Genomic DNA, 13411 nt, shown 5'->3' on the forward strand with positions numbered 1-13411 from the left:
TTGTGTTGACCTTAATTTACAACCAAAAACTTCCCACAAACTCACACCCTTCAACGTCACGCATAGTCATAAGGCATGAGGCAAAAGGCAAAGGTTAAACTGACACACACACAAACACACACACACACACACACACATGCACGCACACACACACACACACACGCACGCACACACACATGTTTCATCAGACACTCGTGCGTTGTCACAGTTAAGTGTCTGGTCAGAACCTTACTTCCGGTTTCAGTTTTTTAATGGTCTGACTAGTTGCTAAACTGAAATCTTGAACAAATACCTCATTGAAAATAACAAATGTTTTGGTTTCCTAGGTAATCTATGTGTTGTTGTTTTTGCTTGTTATATAAATAAACTACTTTAAAAGGACTTTGTTGTTATTTATTATTAGTGGAGTTTACCGGAAGTTACGTGTTGACCACAAAAGCCGCTTTTTTATGTTGTTACAGCTGAAACCGTCTATACAATGCAAGCACATACAGTTCACACAAATTCAAATGTACAAAGTCATTATTTGCGAGTTAATGCAAAGAAATCTCAAAGGAAATTGAATTCATCTCCATCAATTTTTGTTGCATCCTGACAACAACAACAGCCTAAAATCTAAATCCTAATGCAACTTTAACAGCATCCTTTGTGCTGCATTACAAGCACTGGAATTGCCTTAAGGGAATGTACATCTAGATAAAGTACAGTACAAGCTTTTACACTCGATTCTTATCAAACTTTCTAAAAATAAAATGGCAAGTTCAGACTGAAATCCCATCTAAACATTAGTGCACTGATATCTGAAGATGCGGTTTCATGGTGGATCTGATAACAAAATCCAAAGGGTTACACAAAACACAAGAAGATCCACCACAGCCTACAATCACAGGCCACAAGCAAATGAACTTAGACTTCTTCCATCATACCGAATAAGCCAAAATCTTACAACATACCTGGACCAGTTTTGCTACACTCTTAAAAATTAAAGGTGCCCAACTCTTTCGCCGCCATTGACGACTTAAATCGTCAATTATGAGGAAACGCTTTCCCCTATTCCCGCAATAACGCTATTATTATTGGCGCTCTTTCGCAACTTATGCAACCCGGAAGTAACGCCTCACGTGTAAGAGTAAGAACTTAGTGTATGTTTTGGGGATCACGCTGAATGGGATCTCTATCAAAAGTCCTTCACAAAAATGTAATTATCTCCATTATTTTCTTCCTTATTTTCCTCAAAATTTTGTGTTTTTGAAGAAACCTACCCATATTTAAAGGAGCGGTGAATCAAATACTCAATTTTAACTTGATAATGTCGTCATATAAGAGGTCATCATACTTAAATGAACATCCTGCAAGTTTCAGAACTGAAAACGTCCGTGCTACTGAAATATAACAGTTTTTGGCGCCAAGCCAGTATAACGACCAAGTGTGGAATTCGAAAAAATATGACGTCAAAGTAGAATTGAAGCACCTTCCCATAGCCAAATACAAGGACCACTTTTGTAGCCCCTCCCACAGCTTCGCGTGACACACGTGTGTCTCAACAATCAATAAACATGTCTTTAAAGATTGCCAAATGTAACCAAAATGACTTTTCAATACATTTTTCTGAGAGACTTTTATTATGACGCGGTTTGTTTGTTTGTTTGTTTGTTTTTATTTGGATCCCCATTAGCTTCAGCATAAGCTAAAAGCTATTCTTCCTGGGGTCCTATAAACTTTTCATGTGACAATACATTTACTACATTACATAATTACATCTACACACTACACACATTTAAAATAAACAATGGACACAAAAAGTAAAATGAAAATAAAAATAAAACGGTGATATGAACTAACCATGGAAATGCATTTTCGGTTGTGGAAGGAAGAACACAGACGCTGGATAACGGAGGCTCAACATTAGAAATGCGTGGATAAAGTTTGCTTTTGAAGAAGTTCCAGCTCGCGTTAGTTTACTTTGTGTACACGGATTCATTTGTAAAGAAGTCGATGCTGGATTTGCAGAGAGACTGTGATTAAAAACACCACTAATATTGGATCTGACAAAAATGACACAGCAGTATACACAGTAAGTTTATTTAAGTTACTGCGTTTCACTATTGCTTTGTTAGAAGAGATCGCTTGATATGTCTGTTGTAACATCCGTGTCTAAACACGTATGTTTGACTGTTTTAATGTACTAAAAACATTAAACGATTAATAAAGGTACAACACTTAACAACACGACTGTAATTTAACGGTAGAAATATACAATTTATCAGCCGCAGTTTAGATTCTGATGCCCGCTTACTGTGTTGTATACGGTATTTTAGGCGAGTTGCGTTTGAAAGGTCAAACACCCAACAAAGCTTTTTTATCATATAACTGTGGTATGTAACGTTACGTGTATGTCAGAGCAACCTCACAAGCACAATAGAAATATAAAAAGTTACTGATAAGGACTTATCAGCCACGGTTTAGATTCTGATGCGCGCTTACTGTGTTGTATACGGTAATTTAGTCACGTCGAGTTTAAATTTTTTTTCTACTTTACTATACGTATTGTCATTTATGTGTATCATCTTTAGCACCCAGAATCTTTTGTGGTCCAAACATATGTGTGTTCGGCTGCTATTTTTACACATTAATGTTTTTAAAACATTTCCCCACATGTAATGACGGGTAATGAAGCTGTCCAATCATAGCAGTGGGCGTTTACGTCCAGGTCTTAAGTGCGGCCCGCCCCTTCAAACGAAGCTTTTCTCCAGAGAGCCACTAATCCATGTTACAAAATAGCCTGTTACTTATTGCTTTTGATGTTTTTGAATGTAAAAACCACGTGAACATCATAAGTAGACCTCAGACAACAGTATAAAACAATAAAATCGACAAATTCACCGGCCCTTTAAGAACTAATGAAGGAATGATGAAATGTGAAATGATGAAGGGGCTGTTCTTTCATTTGATATATTGTAAGTTTATAAAGTAGAAGATTTGCTGGAAGGCATAAACTTTTGTGATAATCATGAAAAATGCTGGCGGCAAAAAAGTTAAGAGGTTCTTCACAGCAATGCCATAGAAGAACCATTTTTGGATCCTCAAAGGTTCTTAGAAGAACCAATACCTTTTTATAATCTAAAGATGAACCTTTTGTAAAACAGAAAGGATGTTAAAGGTTTCTATGAAACCATACCGCAAAAAAAGGTTTTTCTATGATATCGTGAAGCACTTTTATGTTTGGTTCCCCAAAGAACCTTTAAAATTAAATGTGGATGTTAAAGGATCTTTATGGAACCGCATAACCAAACAAAGATTCTTTTAGGAACCTTACATTTTAAGAGTGTTGGGTGTTTGACTGGAATTACTCCTGCAACTGTGCTACGACCATAAAATCTGATGGGCTGAGGCAGTTTTTTCTTTAGAGAATAACATGAAAAATGCTTTTCAAAGCACAACTGGGAAAAGATGCTGTAATATTGTGTAAACGAGATACTGTTGTTCATATCTCTCCAGCAAAAAAGTAAATAACTTGAATTACACAAAGGAATCGTGAACAAAGACGGTGGCTTGATTCATTTACACACAAGTTTGTGAGCCAACACATACACACTCTCTATAACAAGGCTAGTGGTGAAACACGTGAGCACACACACATATTATCACAAACTGAAACTATCAGGTGAGATCGACCTCGACACACGGACAGAAAAACAAGACTGTCGGTTTGTGGTGAAGTCACATTGACAGAAAAAGCTTGGACAGAAAACGGGTATTAAGTAGGGCGACTACAGAAGCACGCGAGCGGGAAGCCAAACTACACAGCCCAAAACTGAAAACCAAAATAAATGAAACAACCTCAGCAACATCCAGCTCATCATCAAAGGCAATTAACTGGAAAAGAAGAGCATACAGAGTTAGTGTTGTGAGGGAAGTGACCGGTTACGCTAAAACCAATGCCAAACAGTTAGTCGCAGATGTATTATTAGCATTGTTTAGAAGCACTCGTCGCAATCTATAAAACCATAAGATGTTGGGTTGTTTCTTCAATTATAAGCACTTTAGGCCTTGTAATAAAATAAAATAAATAATAAAAATCTATTGGAGATAAAAAATTAACCAGATGCAGGGATATAAAGACCGAAGGGGGGATAGTCCACCCCCAACCCCCCAGCAAATCACACCTTGTATATAAATCCTAGAGAATAGGACAGGGTACAACTATAACATCTAAAAATTAAATGCATTTAAAAAGTGGGCACAATTTAATAATGAAGGAATGGTAAAATGTAGGGGTGCTCCGATCAGGATTTTTGCAGGCCGATTCCGATCACCGCTTTGTTGTCTTCGTGATCGGCCGATACCAATGCTGATACCGATTTTTCAGCTGATATTTGAGCTCTTTGATGACTGTAACTGTTAACATTTTTTCTAGATAAAGTAATAGCACAGATGTTGCCTTTGTTATATTACGTGCAGTATTTAGGTATATTATTGTTTTAATAGAGAATCAAATAAAGTAGCACAACAAATATTTCTTCTGCAAAGAAAAATTTAATATGCCTTTAAAAAGTCTTATGTCTGTTAAAAGTAATGAAAATAAAACACTTCAAAGTCTTTTCATGAATTAAATATACACGCATTCGTATGAAGTATAACAGTTATTTAGTCAAGAGCAGAAAGTGATTTCATTGAGAGATGAATTAGGTTACTGTAGCTTTAAGACTTGACAGAGATCGCTCTGTTCACGTGAACTGATGACAGGCTTCTGTGTGTGCGCGCGCCGGATGTACGCGGACGAGAGCAGCTGTGAGGAAAATGAAAGTTTAAACGCTCAAAACTTTAAAACGCATGCAAATAATAAACGTTCGGCATGAGGATGCAATTATATGCGATACATATGTGTTGTATACGCTGTTTGATGGGAATGTGAAGATGCGTCACGCAGTTAGGAACTAACCTCATAGAAAACACACATATCCGATCGATCGGAGCATCCCTAGTAAAATGTTTTCAATATAATGCATAATAAAATGTGAAAAAAAGAAATCTGTTTAAATAAAAATAAACCCCTACTTCACACAAAAGAGCCCAGAATTGAAGAAAACCCCAAAGTTGCAATGCAACCAAGACCTGTTGTTTAGTTTAAAAGCAGAAGTTTTACAGCTAACGCTACGTTAATTGGATGTTTAAATATGGTAGTGATGTTAATTTATTTAGTACATGCTGGTTAAGCATTACAAATGGAGTGAGGCTTTTATTTCTGAATGCAGTGATAACCTACAAACTCAAACGTGCAGGTGTCAGGAAGATATGACTCATGACCAGATGTGTGTGTGTTCGAGTCTGTGTGTGCTAATGTGTATTAAACAATACAGACTTATAAACCACATGTCAGCTTTGAAAAAGACTTTGAGTGGCATTTCTGGTGAATCCTGTGGGTCCCGTTTTGGGATTTTATGGGTCATATGGTAAATATAACACATACCGAGGGATTCATGTAATTTCATCAAAACTTAATAACTGACTTTAATAGCTAGTTCTGTAGTGAGATATTCAGAAGGTCATTTACAATGCATTTAGTGAGCTCAGTAGCCATGTTACCTTATCCCCATAGCCGCGGTCTTTGGTCATCATTTCTCGAAGTGTCTGCAGGACCTTTATGCACAAGCGCTCCTCGTTCTCTTCTAAAAGCTGTTTGGTGTGTTTTATTAATCTGAAAGAGAAATGCACAGGGATGTTTTAATCATAATAACTAAGGACGAGTGGTGTAGTAGTTATGCAGAAAGGCAGTTTTTGAGAAACCCTTTATTTTCAGTCCTCTTGCATGCCAATATTTCACCTATAAAAAATTGGGCTGATAAAGGTTGTAGGCTTATATCTCTTCAAGGGTTTATCCAAAAATCACCTACTACATGACTAAAATGACTAAATGTCAATGGTGATTGTGTAATGATAAAACTACACAGTTTTGACTTGATCAAAGAGAAGCGGATTAATAGAACTGAATTGATGTAAACTGTAGATACAATATGTGGTCGATTCAGTCATGCAATGACAAAGGAAGCTCAAATTGTAACTTAACCTTTTTTCTACATCAGCTAATCAGACACCTGACGACGATTACTCATACAACAACCCAGACTTTACGCAAACAGACACAGACGGCTGAAAAAACACACACCTAATTCATGTAGCTCTTACAAACTGCCTTGAGTGTCTTATGGCACAAGGACAGATGCCTTGACAAAGAGATCTCATTTTGATTGCAATGTTGGCAGGAAATGTGATGGTATCTCCCTCATACAGTGGCTTAAAAGGCTAGGTTAGCAAAAAATGAGCATTTTGACATTATTTAGTCATTTTCATGAAATCCCTTCTCTTCACTATTAAAATGATATGACAAGATATGTTGCAAAATGTTCAGAGTGCTCTTTGTATATTGCAAGGATTTCTACTCTACTCTACTCTCTTGCCTTGTCTATTGTGGGGTCACATATAAACATTTACTGGGTTAATTTAACCCAACAGCTGGGTTTACAGAAACCCCAGCATTTTTTAGTGTTTAATCTAGGGGTGACCCCGAATAGGCGAAGGTTCGATGCATTGAAAGGAGAAGCCTGATTCTACTACCAATCTCAGAGTCGAATTGTAGCAGATGTGTTATGAAATGAGGATCTTTCAGTTTTGGCCATATATGGGTGCACATTATCTGATTTCACATATAACAGCTTTCTCCCAATATTAATATACTGCATATTATGATAATGCTATGCAAATAATATGTGAAGTAGCAGCTTTCATTAAATATTTTAAAAATGCTTTAATAAATCCAACAATCCCTGTGACATGGCTACACGTCCATAAGAGATTTCTATGTTAATAAATCATAACCTCTTTGTTTCTTCTACATTTAAAAGATAAAGCTGGCAATTCTGGCTATACTTTTGTTCTTTTAATAATTTCTTTATTTTATTTTATTTATTTTATATTTTATTTTATTTATTTTATATTTTATTTTATTTATTTTATATTTTATTTTATTTATTTTATATTTTATTTATTTTATATTTTATTTTATTTCATTTATTTTATATTTTATTTTATTTATTTTATATTTTATTTTATTTCCATACATACGCAACCCAGGCAACAATGTCGGTTAGTAGACATGCCCCTTACTGCTGATTGACTATAAGTGTGTTTCGGTACTCGGCCCGACTCTCTTTTCCAAAGTGTTTTTTTTTTCAAAAATCATGCACCCCGCCTTTAATGCCACCTCTGTCAAAAATGAGATAATGATAATAAGTGAATGCCCTTGGCATGTATTATGCGTCGTTCATCAAATAATTTCACTTCAATCCACTTAGTCCTGGCATCAGGCAATTCAGAAATACCGGTTTTATAGGCAGAATCTGTTAAATGTCATGGATTACATTCAAACTTGTCTCACTTGTGTGTACTTGGACTTGAATACAACACAAATGTGAGTGCCAATGCATCACAGCGCCCCATAATGTGTGCTTCAGTTTCTTCATTTTTTACATTTTGACTTTCGTCATTTGCGATGTTTGTAGTTGCACCTTGTTTTTGCATCTGTTTAGTATGTCTTGTACAAAGAAGTGGATTTTTTTTTTTAAGTTTTTCCAAAAAGCTTGCATGCCCTTAGAGGGTTTTGTGGCGAAAGACAGTCAAATTTGTTTAATACTAATGAAATGACTAAAGTGACATTTGACACTTTCAATAACTGACTAATAATAATTTAATTGCCATTAAAGTGGAATTACTGAACCTAAAAATAAGAGCCTGATAAAAAAAATGCTCATTTACAAGAAAACATGTCAGATGCACCCAGTGGGTTATGCATCTGATCTCTTCATATCTTCCTTTGTGTTTAATGGAAAAGTCATGCAAGTTTGGAACATAAAAGTGAATAAAAATGACTGAGTTATCATAATTTGGGTGAATTATGGTTTGGAATGCAATATATGTCAAAAGCAACATACAGTGCCATTACAAGGTATACATTTTATCAGTATGTGTGTTTCCTGGGTTTAAACCCATTACCTTTTGCACTGCTAACGCAATGCTCTACCACTGAGCTACACAGGAGCATACAGTATATAAAAACGATTCAAATATACAGCGAATGAAATTTCTAAATCAAACAACACATTGAAATACACAGTAGTCTAATATTACTCTGTCAGCAAGCTCAGTTGGGACACCAAAGTACGTGACTACTTAGAAGTAGATCTGTGGTAGTGTGGTTTAATAGTTAAAGATCATGACAGGAAACCAAACGATTATCAGGTCAAAAGAGATCTTTGATCACCGGCTACATGACTGAAGCAAACAAACACTGCGTAAAAGAAACACAAAAAGCATACGGTATCAACATACATCTCTTCTGCACTAGGTCACACATGATTGAATGATATCACAGCACAGTAAATACAATCGAGGTATATCGGAGCATTGTTAAGAATATAAACCCACTTGGAGATGAATCCTCCGCTCTCACATTTCCGTCGTGCATCTGTGTTTTCCGGAAACAGGAGTTCGGGCCGGTGCAGAACATCCACCAATACGGAAAGTTCAGCCTGAACCAGCGGTCGCAACCGATCCTCCAGAGCTGACACAATGTCCTATCAAACACAGACAGTACAGCATAGCACAACAAAGTCAGAGCTTTGGAGTCAACTGCAAATAAATAAACTATTATCACATGGTAGTGACAGCATTAATATAACACAGTGGACCAGTTGCATGGTTGAACAGTTTGGGTTGACTATAGTTTGAGCCATACATGATGCTCTTATGACCTGCTTGTTACAAAAATTAAACAAAAAGTATCAGTTAAATTATTTATTATTTTAACAAAAATACTTATGGGGGTGATTGTTTATTCAGGGTACCCACACCTTAGTTAAAATCAAATTCAAGGACCTTTAAGGACTTTCCAGGTCCAATACCCTCAAATTCAAGAATTAAATGTGGAGACACATTTCAAGTGAGAGCAAGGTTACCTTTTAAGATACATTCTTACAGTTCCCTTTCGAGGGAACTCGCGCTGCGTCACTACGGTGACACTTTGGGGACGCTTCCAGGAGTAAATGCGTCTGAATGTGTATATCAAATTCAACCAATGGTGAAGCTTAACGACAAAGACAGGGAGACGCTGGGGCCAGGAAGTATATCGCTATCTGAAATATTGCCAAAGACGGCGTTACAGGGATGCAGGAAGAATGGCAAGAGAGACGCAGTGTCTTGTTCCCTTCTCAAGAAACAACAGTTACGTACGTAACCCGAGACGTTTTCATGTCTCAAACACAACTACGCAAAAAAGCATTTTGGTATGAATCAACATTCGCATATATAAGCATTTAAAGCAAAAAGTTTAGCATATGTGCCTAAAAAGTCTAGAATTTGTATGATATTATCCTACATTTTACAGTTTCTTCGTTTTTAAATTCTGACTTTTATCATTTGCAATGCTTCTAGTTGCAACTTGATTTTGCAAATGTCTTGTCCAAAGAAGTGATTTTTTTAGAAGTAATGGTTTTTGCCAAAAAAGCTTGCATGTACTTAGAGGGTTTTGTGGCGAAAGACAGTTAAATTTGTTTAATACTAATGAAATGACTAAAGTGACATATGGCACTTTCAATAACTGACTAATAATAATTTTTTTGCCATTAAAGTGGAATTACTGAACCTAAAAATAAGAGCCTGATAAAAAAATGCTCATTTACAAGAAAACATGTCAGATGCACTCAGTGGGTTTTGCATCTGATCTCTTCATATCTTCCTTTGTGTTTAATGGAAAAGTCATGCAAGTTTGGAAGATAAAAGTGAATAAAAATGACTGAGTTATCATAATTTGGGTAAATTGAGGTTTGAGAATGCAATATGTGTCAAAAGCAACATACAGTGCCATTACAAGGTATACATTTTATCAGTATGTGTGATCCCTGGGTTTAAACCACTGATCTATATAAATGACTGGATTGCGCAAGACGTCACAATTGTGAAGCCACCGTGCCACCATGTTGGTATACCCAAACATTTCAAATAAATCAATGGACGTTATCAGATTTTAATGATAAAACATCACTTTACTAGTCTCAGTTTTTATATCTGAAGTTAACCTGTACATTATTACAACACAAACGTCCTAAGCATGTACATAGTTATTTACTGAAAGTTGTACATTTTGCTTTTTAATCAGTTATTATACATTCATCTTCATTACAGTATCAGATCAGCGGCCGACCGCAGCATATTATTAATGACAAACGTGCTCATTCTGAAATATAAATAAATAATCATGCTTTGTACAGTATGTGCATGCAATAATTTGGTTTTATGTTATCTAAACGTACAAGTTACCTAAACTTATTTAGAGAAATAACGCTGACCGTGTGGCTGCATGTCAAAAAAACTTTATTTATACCCGTCTCATTAACATGCAGCAGACACACCTTAACGGTTTTTTAAAAGTCCATTATCCTGCCCGATTAAAACATAAGCATTGCAAATAACACCAGAATTAACTATTAATTTACTTACACATCCTAAAAATGAATCTTGTGTGACTGATACGCTGTAAAGCGGGTGAAATTAGATCATGATTTTGAAAGGGAATTATATGGATTTTTTCCCAGAAAACTTCTTGCATAAAATAGATTCAAGGACTTTCAATGACCTGTATCTATGTATGTATATAAGGGCCTTGAATTATTTCCCCCAGATTCACAAACTTTCAACGACCCATGGCAACCCTGTTATTGGAAGGTGTGGAAAGCTGCTTTTAGGACATTTCATTTCATGTCACTAAAAACATGACCTTTCTAAAATCGAATGCAGCGAGTCTATAGGCACATAACAGAGACCTGAGCCACACAAACACTTGCCGGGTCAACGCCACTGTTGCGTAAGGGTGGAGACATATGTGATGAACCCAAGGTTTACCGCAACTTGCTAACTCACCCCTCCAGACATGCTGACAACCCCCACACATTGACCTCTGTCCACACCCCCAATCTGCCTTCTGAATGACATGTGAAAGTTAGTGAAGAAATGCAGCTGTCAGCTTTTCTTACTATGTCAACAAAATCAAAAACTATCAGGACAGGATTATTGTTCTGCTTAATGCAGTATTAAGGATACAGCTGTTCTTAGATCAGTATCAAAAGTCCAATGCTATCAGACTCCACCAGACAAAATTTCCAAGGAACGACAGCTCACCCTGACTCACTTCTCCATAACAATTCACGTGAATTCCTGGAACAAGTTTCCTGTTTTCCTCCCCCGCCTTCTAAGATTTATATTTTGCAATGCATCTGGAGTATTTGGGGCAAGCTGGTTGAACCACCTAATGCTAAATACGGTGATTCCATTTGTGTGTTTTATGGCACATAAAAATCTTAATAATGCATTAACTTGAAATGTTACAGTAAATAAACCGATTTCCTCATTGGCTGCTCTCCAAAGACCCCTCCCTCACCTGAAGCCTTTCGATGATGTTCCTGTAATCTTTTGATGTCGTGAGCGTTGAATCTCTTCTGGAGGCGTTGCGAGCTGACATCCTCCAATTGAGGATGGTCTTCTGTACTACATTGTTGGACTTCACAAACAGGTTGTTCACCTGGCTGTCCAGATCCACTGGGATGGCGATTGCTCTGCTCTTGGCTTAATAAGACAAAAAAATGCATCGGTTACATATAAAGAGCCCTCAAAAGACTTTCTTTTTGGAGTTTTTGATGTCGTAATAGTCTAACCAAACATTCAATTTATAAAATGAAGTCTATTTTTACTTTAACAGGCAAAATAACTCAAGGTGATTTTTAAAGCTAACAAATGGGGCTTTTACACAAAGCTATACAATCATTAACGAGAACAATGAAATAATAGATTCAGACGTACTGTAAATGTTTAAGCACTGACACATGCTATACCTTCATGTGAATTAAGGATGTGTGCTAGTTTCAGTTTGACTTTGATCAAACAGATTATTTCACAGATAATTTTATATTGTCTGTCAATCGTGTGAATGTATGCAAAGTTGAAATGGCACCGATGAGACACTCACCCACATCAGACAGAACTTTAATACAACTCTCCACTGACGCTTTCTGAGCGGGGACGAGCCAAGTACAGTGATAAACTCGAAAAACACCTTGAAGAAGCTGAACGAATACGGGCTGACGGGTCTGGAGAGACGACAAGAAAACACATGATGGAATTAAGTAACAGTGAGATTATTAATAATAATGGAGTAATTAAAGATGAGAAACTATAAGGAAAAATATCTAACTGTTCCTGAATGGGTTAAAAAATTCGAATATTTAAAGTAAAAAAATTACTTGTCTATTGCCAATTTAAAATATATATATATATATATATATATTTTTAATTCTAATGAAAGTTGTCCTTTTCTGCGGGTAGAAAGTTAAGTTTGTTTTGTTAAAGGCATAGTTCACCAAAAAAAAAAAAATTGGGTCATCATTTACTCACTGTCATGTTGTTCTGATAAACACAAAGGAAGATATTTTTAGGGAATGTTTGTAACCAAACCGATCAAAAGCCCCATTGGCTTCCATAGTTTTCTTTCTTCCTACTACAGATGTCAATGGGGCTTCTGATCGGTTTGGTGACAAGCATTCCACAAAAAAAATTTCCTTTGTTTTCATCAGAACAAAGACATTTATACAGGTTTTAACAACATAAAAGAGTGAATAAATGACAGAATTTAAATTTTTGGGTGAACTGTCCCTTTTAAAGCACTTTATTTCGTATTGCAAAATGTGTTTTATTTGAACTGTTATAAATATTCTTTTTATAGACGGTTTCAGCAGTAACAACATAAACAAGCGGCTGTCGTGGTTCGCACGTGACTTCTGGTAAACTCCGCTAAGAATAAATAACAACAAAGTTCTTTAAACATAGTTTATTTATATAACAAGCAAAAAAACAACACCTAGATCAGGGGTCTCCAACACGTCGCTCGCGAGCTACTGGTAGCTCGCGTCTTAATTGCAGGTAGCTCGCTTGTGGGTTTATTAATTTATTTTCTGTGGTTATGGCGCATTTGGATGTCTGGTTAATGTTACAAGCGTACAGACTGGGTACGTGTTTGACGTCGCGTTGAGCTGTGTAGACCGGCGTATCATATATGACATCAGTAATTTAACATGTATGATTCAAAAACAAACAGATAAGTCCGCGCACCGCGCCGGACGCTCCGCGCAACGCTGTGAAGCCCGTGCCGGGGCAACCGGATGATCCGCACAACGCTGTGAATCCCGGGCCTTGGCAACCGGACGATCCGCGCAACGCTGTGAAGCCCGCGCCGCGGCAACCGAACGATCCGCGCAACGCTGTGAAGCCCGCGCCGCGGCAACCGAACGATCCGCGCAACGCTGTGAAG

General features: G+C 36.8%; 1 protein-coding gene across 21 annotated transcripts in view; it reads right to left on the reverse strand.

Annotated features, from left to right (window-relative positions):
• Positions 1-13411, reverse strand: part of itpr1b (inositol 1,4,5-trisphosphate receptor, type 1b) — a 163794-nt gene that overhangs the window by 76389 nt on the left and 73994 nt on the right. For 13 of the 21 annotated variants that reach the window (XM_055183318.2, XM_055183309.2, XM_055183316.2 and 10 more), the window contains 5 exons: positions 12074-12194; positions 11489-11673; positions 8482-8630; positions 5587-5698; positions 3841-3876 (listed from right to left, as the gene is read on the reverse strand). In XM_055183318.2, the coding sequence (XP_055039293.2) occupies positions 3841-3876; positions 5587-5698; positions 8482-8630; positions 11489-11673; positions 12074-12194 (603 nt within the window). The remainder of the gene's footprint in view (positions 1-3840; positions 3877-5586; positions 5699-8481; positions 8631-11488; positions 11674-12073; positions 12195-13411) is intronic. The other 8 variants (XM_055183320.2, XM_055183317.2, XM_055183315.2 and 5 more) reach the window with 1 other exon arrangement.

This window comes from Misgurnus anguillicaudatus, chromosome 14 (genome assembly GCF_027580225.2).
Source record: "Misgurnus anguillicaudatus chromosome 14, ASM2758022v2, whole genome shotgun sequence".
In the NCBI taxonomy this organism is placed as follows: domain Eukaryota; kingdom Metazoa; phylum Chordata; class Actinopteri; order Cypriniformes; family Cobitidae; genus Misgurnus; species Misgurnus anguillicaudatus.